Source organism: Coturnix japonica, chromosome 2, assembly GCF_054131305.1.
Source record: "Coturnix japonica strain WE chromosome 2, WE-NBRP24, whole genome shotgun sequence".
NCBI classification, from domain to species: domain Eukaryota; kingdom Metazoa; phylum Chordata; class Aves; order Galliformes; family Phasianidae; genus Coturnix; species Coturnix japonica.
In genome coordinates this window covers 125,594,219-125,601,154 of record NC_140664.1, presented here as the reverse complement: position 1 = coordinate 125,601,154, position 6,936 = coordinate 125,594,219, and the positions used below count along the sequence as shown (strand labels likewise).

The window sequence follows — 6,936 nt, the reverse complement described above, 5'->3', positions numbered from 1 at the left end:
AGTATTGTGAGACTAGTAAGGAAAATGAACTATAAGAATCTGAACTATAAGAATCAGAGGAAACTTTTCAGCAAGCTTTGCCAGCAGAGAGGATGAAAAAGTTATCACATTAGTTACAAAAGATCACACAGTCACAAGGAAAAAGAAACTATCGTAGCCAATAATGGAGGACACAAGTTCACTGTCCCTGAAGTACCAGTGAAGTTGTCACTCATTCAGGACTAACTACCCAGTTCCCCACGGCAAGGAAGAAAACAGGCTATGTCTGCAGTAACTATTCTGCACAGCATTACATTTACCACCCTGATTTATATCCCCCCTCCTGCCCCCACAAAAAAAAAAATTGCTTTCTAAAACAAAAAGTCACAAACAAGTTTCAGACAAAATATATATATATTTTAAAAAATCTTTACAATAAGTCAGGAAACATAGGAGCTTGCATACAGTTTATTATAATAGCTCAGTTCTCAGCTCCCTACAGTTCAGATAACCCTGGTGACAGTGTTTACAACTTCTAATTTTTGCTTTCATAACTTTAAAGCAAACAATACATTTGAGTGTATTTTACTCTGTGCAAATAAGACAACTTTTGGAATCCTTCAGAAGAAATATCCAAGATTCTGTTTGCAGAGGTCCTTTGTTTCTCAAAGATGATTTATGAGAGTTTGTCTTTTTAAGATAAAGTGCTCCTGTCCAGCAGAACCCAAAGGCCTTCAAGAGTCCAGAGAGTAAGTTTAGCTCAGATTAAAAAATAATTGGTCATACAAATTCCAGCTTCCCGTGTCCACTGTACATTCCCCAGTGGACCAGCGATAGGATCTTATCATTGCTGAGGTCCAAATGTCTCATTTTGTCACAGGTCATGCAGCAGTTCTCGTGACCAGTTACAGGCACCATGCATTCCAAGTCCAATTTTGCCACCTGTCCTTTCTTCGAATGATGTCCATGAAAACTATAGTGCAAACGGGAGAGCATTTGCTGCCGTTGATCTTGCAGTCTCTTATTTTCACTCCTGAGCATCCGCAAGGCCAGCATGATAAGGAGCACCAAAATTAGCCCACCAGCTATAGGAACAGCTATTACAGCTGCCCTGAACCATAATTCTTTCGAAGAGGTCAGTTCCTGTACCTTGGTGATAAGATTCTTGCTGTCATGTTGATATCTGCTCCCTTGTCCTGCAGAGGGAGAAAGATGCGAGGTTTATTACAGCATCAACAATCAGCCTGTATATCAACAACCCCCTGGAAGTCCGCACTGACAAGTTTAAGGAGTCACAGCTACGTATTGTGCTGCACTGAGAGAGCAGTTGCCAAGGGTGTTTATGACACGGAATTTCTTACCCTGACAGCTGATTTAAGGAGGAATGCCACAGATAAGCAAGACAGACCTCTAACACTAACACAGACATAAAAGCTACTCAGCTGAGATGCTCCCCTGCACCCAGCCACCCGCTTCTCCCTCTGCTGTCTCTATTTACATTAATAACAAAACCAACTGCAGACCTTCAAGATCTGACCGTCACCAGCCCGAAGGCTACAAGAGCAGTTTCACAGAAGCTTCCTCGCCCTACCTGAAGTCTCACCCTTGGAAGGAGACAAAACATCATGTAGTCCTCTGTAATTGCACATATCTTCATGACAGCACTCCAACGTGGACACGGTGGTGCCAGAGTGGTTTTGTGCCTGTTTAGTTTGGCAGATATCAGCTGTGCTTGCAATAGAGTCCAAGCAGCCATGAGTAAGTGGGGAATGTGTATTCTGAGGATCAAGCAGTCTGGAGAAGCAGGCGCTAAGCTCAGATTTGCACATGTAGCCAGTCGCAACACAGTGTGCGGCATCACAGTAGCATCTGATTTCACCTAGAAAATAAAGTGGTGCAAGATACAGTTAAGAACGTGGTCCCTTAGAAGCCCTTTGCTAGGTACTCTTATTGGCTGTAAGCCGTACATAGCGAGTTAAGCTTGGTAGCACTTTCAGGGTACTCCCCTAGACTGTAAATCCAGGAGAGCAGGGGGTTGTTTCCCTTCCATGGCTCTGCGCTGCCTGTCTCCTTGTAACTTTAATCCCAGCAAATACCTCGAGGCACTTGTTTTAATTAGTAGTACTGTGGCCCTTTGAATTAAAGCAAGAACACTTCACTAAAACAGGGACGGGGAGGGGGGGCAGGAAGGTCAAAGTGGCACTTTTTCCCAGGTAAAAAACTAACAGGACCATTTTATAGCTACTTCCACTCCTCATCAGCAGTTGCATTACACTGTGTTTCAAACGAAAACCCAGTTCTACAAGCAATGCACATACAGCCCTACAGAAAGTCACATCTATGTTATATGAAATCATTGCTACAGGAGTAGCATTCTACTTTTATAAAGTGAACACACAAAAAGCTCTACATTAAATATCTGTGTAACAACAAAAAACCCCACGGAACTGTTGAATTGTTTATTACCTCTCAGTACTGTGCCAGAATTTAAAAGGTTTAACTCACACCTTATAAAGCTATTAGCTACAACCATTACCATCTCAAATCTCCCGGTCAGGAAGTTTTTTATTGTGTGAAACTGGGCAACTATTTGGAATTTCTACAGAAAGAGAAATTCTTTTTCAAGTAAGTGTTCATGCAAAAAGGCTTCTTTTTGTCCGTCAGTATCACAAAGCAGACACAGTGCAGCTTATGGTGAATGATGGCAAAGCAATCACAGCCTTCCAACCCGAATGTGAAGTTATTGGATGGTGTGAAGATAGGAGGCTTCTAAGTGCTCCCCCAAATTCTGCATGGAATCCAACACGCGGTCAGAAGGGAAACACTCAGGCTGGAAACCCTCTACCAACTCTATGAAAAAAATCTCTCAGGAAGCCTCAAAAACTTCTGAAGGAAGCGATAAAAACGTTCCCTTCCTATAAACTCTTCACGTTGTGCTCTCCAAAACACAGCGCTGTGAGTTACACATGTCCTGCTGCAGGGAAACCTCACTCTTTCTAGGCAAGCTGAAGCTCAACCAGCACAGGGTTTAGCCATATCTTTGAAGCCATCCTTAGAAGAGTCGAGCTACTAATGCACCTGGTCTACTTGCCATCAGAGCAGCACCAGAAAGCCAATTCAACTGTCAGACCTTCCTTCCACAGCTCGCCCTCCCAGAACCACTCACAGGCTTCCTGCTGCCACCCTTTCATGCATTGCTTTCTTACTCCCTCTTGCACACCCAGAAGCTGTTCTGAGGGATGTGAACAACACCCACCCAGGTTAGCAGCCCTCTGCCCACCTCTGCTCCCCCACAGCACCACCGCCGGCTCCAGGCCCTGCAGTTCCCGCTGCTCTGCAATAACTCTGCCTAATAGAAGCCAAATGATGGAGTGTCTCACTGTCTCCAGCCTGCGCCGATTCCCTTGGGCTCTCAGCACAAGTAACCTAATTTCTCTTGAATTCACATACATTCCCTTCCAGCGTGCTGTGGAGCAGCCCCTTTGTGTTTGCGGTTGGCAACAATCGTTTTCTAAGCATTTTATGTAAGCTTCTCACAGAGCGTGGGGAGGGAGGGGGAAAGAAGTAGTTTTTGTCATTTTCTCACTGCGTGGGAGTTAAAAATAAGCAGCGATTCGGGAACACCAGCAGCAGCGCTGCGATCCGACGGGCCGAAGCAACTCTGCGCTTTATGGACCCGAGACGATCCTATAAACAAACCTGACGGGCCATCATCGGGTTATTGCAACTGCTTTTTAATTAAAGCCACGTTTCTGGCCGAACAGAACGGACTCTGTATTACTCCGTTCAAACTGTATTTCTGTCAATTCATAAAGTTTCTTCCTGTGCTACGCGAAAGGCCAGAAAGGGTATTCGGTGTTTTGAAACGGCGAACAATGCCCTTCTGTTCCCTCCTTTCTTGTTACTGTATGTAGCTATTAAAGAAAAATGTCTGCTTTTAGTCAAGATGGCTACAGGAGAGACTGCGGGCTCCTCTCGGAGCGTTTGAAGTCGGCGGCAGCCAGCAGCCTGTGATCCCCTAATTATATCATTATCAGCCACATAGTTTCAGTATCTGCGACTTCAGATCACTCAGTCCCTCCCCGCTCTGCCCGCTTTGATGGGGCCGGGAGGCTCCCTCCGCAGCGCCAGGGCTGTTATTTAGCCTTAATTACAGCCTGCCTTCCAAAATAACCGAGTGCCGCGGCTCGGCAGCTCACCCTGCCCCAACCCCCCGAGCGCGGCCGGTTCCGGGCGGCCGCCCCCGCGCTGCCCCGTTTCGTGCTCCCGGCGATGCCCGCGTAGGTCCGGCCGCCCTCCCGCCCCGAGGGGCAGCGCGGAGCCGCTCCCCGGCCCCGCCGAGCTCCGCGCAGCCTCTCGGTGGCTCCGCCGCCCTCACCTCTGGTGAGCAGGACGGCCATGGCGCACAGCTCCAGTTGCAGCCAGATGAAGATGTAGCTGGAATGGCGATCCATTTACACGGCCGAGCCGCCCGCCGCAGCCTGCACCGAGGAGCCGCTCGCCCGCGGGCGCGGCCGTCGAGCGGCCACCGCTGCGGTGCGACCCCGTCCCCGGCTGCGGGCGGTTGTGCGGACACTGCGCGGCCCGACGGGCGCTGCTCGCTGACACGGCGGCGGCGCCTCCCGCTCCGTAAATACCGGCGGCGCCGGGCCGGGCCGGCACGCCCACCGCACCGAACCATTGGACGAGACGCGGCGCCGCCGGGAGGCGGGCGGGGAGAGCCGCGGGCACGGCCGCCTCCAACGACACCGAGCACGGACGGAGAGTCCGCCCGAGGCGCCCCCGGGTGGCGGCAGTGCGGCTCAGAGCCGAGCCGGGCCGGGCAGTGCCGTGCCGTGCCATGCTGTGCCGAGCCGTGCCGGGCAGTGCAGCTCGCCCCGAGGAGCTCGACGCCCGGTGGAGACAAGAGAGCGGGCACCAACCGTTCCCATTCCAGATGGGATGGAGCACAGCGCACGCCGAGCTTCATAACCAAATGTAATATCTGTGCTCGCGTTTTGGTGGAGACGTGTTTAATGAATAAACAACGACGCGAAACCCTTTCTTCATGATGAAAGGTGCAGCTGAAATGAAAGCGGGTTGCACGCCCATGCTGATGGCAATGCCATGGGGCCTGCAGCAGGTAATGACTGCTGCCCTTCCTGCTGCTCTGCGCTGGTGCTCATGGGTGGGATGCCAAAGTCGTGCAACACCGTGGTGCCAGGAGTGTCATTACAGCCTTTTTTCCATGGTTATATAAAGAACACATTACTGCTCTCTGTACTCCTGCCCAGCTCCCATGGGCCGGGATGCTCTGTGTGGCTCAGGGGACTTTGAGGCCCCTGTGACTGCAGGATGGAGTAGATGTTTGCTCCACCCCAGCGCAGCCTTCTGTCCTGACATCGGCTTTGGAGAAGCAGCGACTGGAAGGGGAAGCAGGAGCTGATGGCTCCACCAGCTCAGGGCTCCCCTCATACAGAGCTGAGGCTCCTTCATGTCCCTGTCCCAAACACAGCACGCCGCATCGTTAACGTCTCTTTGCTAATTTGCTTTTCTTTGTTCTCATCTCGTTACTTTTAATAAGCCTTGATTTCTGCAGTATCTGCACACCCACTGTTTCCCATTTATGGTCAAAGCCATCAGGCAGCGTGTAGGTATCAAATCAATAGCACAAATTACAGCCTTCATATGAAACGCTCCACACGTCTTCCAAGACGTGCTCTATCCAGGATGCGACGCCCTGTGACAGCAGCATTCCTGCCCTGAAAGAGAAAGGAGGAAACGTGCAGACTGAGGTTGAGATAACTCGGGTTTACTTTGGCAAGGAGGAACAGGCTGGGTCTCAGCTAATGAGTGCTGATGCCATCACAAACTATAATGGTTTTACTGCCAGTCTTGCCGTTTGCATATGCATAAGACAGACACACGTGTGTTGCACCGCAGCCTTTGCGCTCCTGTTATACATCGCTGCGCACCACAAAGTAATTTTCTAATTCTTGTTTCTGTTTAGAAATTACCAAAACGCCGGGACCAGCCAAGCGGTATCTCCTGCTCTGGCACCGCCGTCAGACGCTCATTTGCAAACATACGAAAATATCATTCATTATCATTTATAATCATTACAGCAACGTGTGCGAGTCTGCAGTTATCGTTTCTCCCCTCCCTCCCGCTGGTGACAAGTGCATTTAGCAGATCCCATTTGTTACATGCGATACCGACAGACTGGAAATGGCTTTTATTCGTGGAGCCACATTACTGCACTAAGTAACATGAGAGACTCCTGAATGTCATAAACATCCTGTCCGGGGAGCGCGGGCAGACTGGCCAGGAGGCAATGTGCTTGAAATCAGTTTTCAGGGGCAAATTTCATTGACAGCTGTCAAGTCAGAATTGTGAGCTACAATTTACTGTGAAAAATGGGTAAATGGTGTGTGCTGCAGGCAGAGCTGGGGTGGCATGGGGATAGGGAAGGGATCGCTCCCCAGCCTTGTACCCCCCTAACTTACATCCCTTGGAGGATGTCCGGGTGAAGCATTGCTGCCAAGGTCTGTCTGACCTGCAGTGTGACAATCACCTGGGGTCCTCCATCATCAGGCCACGATGCAAACAAAATCATTCCGCTCTTGCAATTCTAATTTGCTTTTGTTTCAGAGGTGAGAGCTTAACAGGGCCAGACTGGCTTTCAAGAAAGGGACAGGAGACGCATCCAGCACGTTCTGCAACCAGAAGGAATGTGGGTTAATAACTGCAGCAAGGAGAGCATCGGGAGCCCGAGGCCACGGCTCCAGCAGCTGTGGGATGGCAGAGCTGAGGCTCCATTTTGTAGGGAGCATGTGGCCCCACAGGTGCAGGGCCTACACACAGACCACCAGGCACAGTGAAGCGCTGTGAGACCAGCACGGGGGGCCTGGCCTGGCTGCAGAACCGGCCCTTTGGCACCTCAGAGAAAGGCACAGCCTTGGGAAGTGTCTCACAGGA

The 6,936-nt window shown here is 50.3% G+C and overlaps 1 protein-coding gene across 1 annotated transcript; it reads right to left on the bottom strand.

Moving 5' to 3' along the window:
- Positions 1-374: 374 nt before the first annotated feature.
- On the bottom strand, positions 375-4,585 carry BAMBI (BMP and activin membrane bound inhibitor). Its single transcript, XM_015853324.3, has 3 exons — positions 4,358-4,585; positions 1,571-1,858; positions 375-1,175 (listed from the first exon to the last, which is right to left on the bottom strand). The coding sequence occupies exons 1-3, from the start codon at positions 4,431-4,433 to the stop codon at positions 760-762; spliced, it is 780 nt and encodes a 259-aa protein (XP_015708810.2). The 5' UTR covers positions 4,434-4,585; the 3' UTR covers positions 375-759.
- Between the last annotated feature and the right edge of the window lie 2,351 nt (positions 4,586-6,936).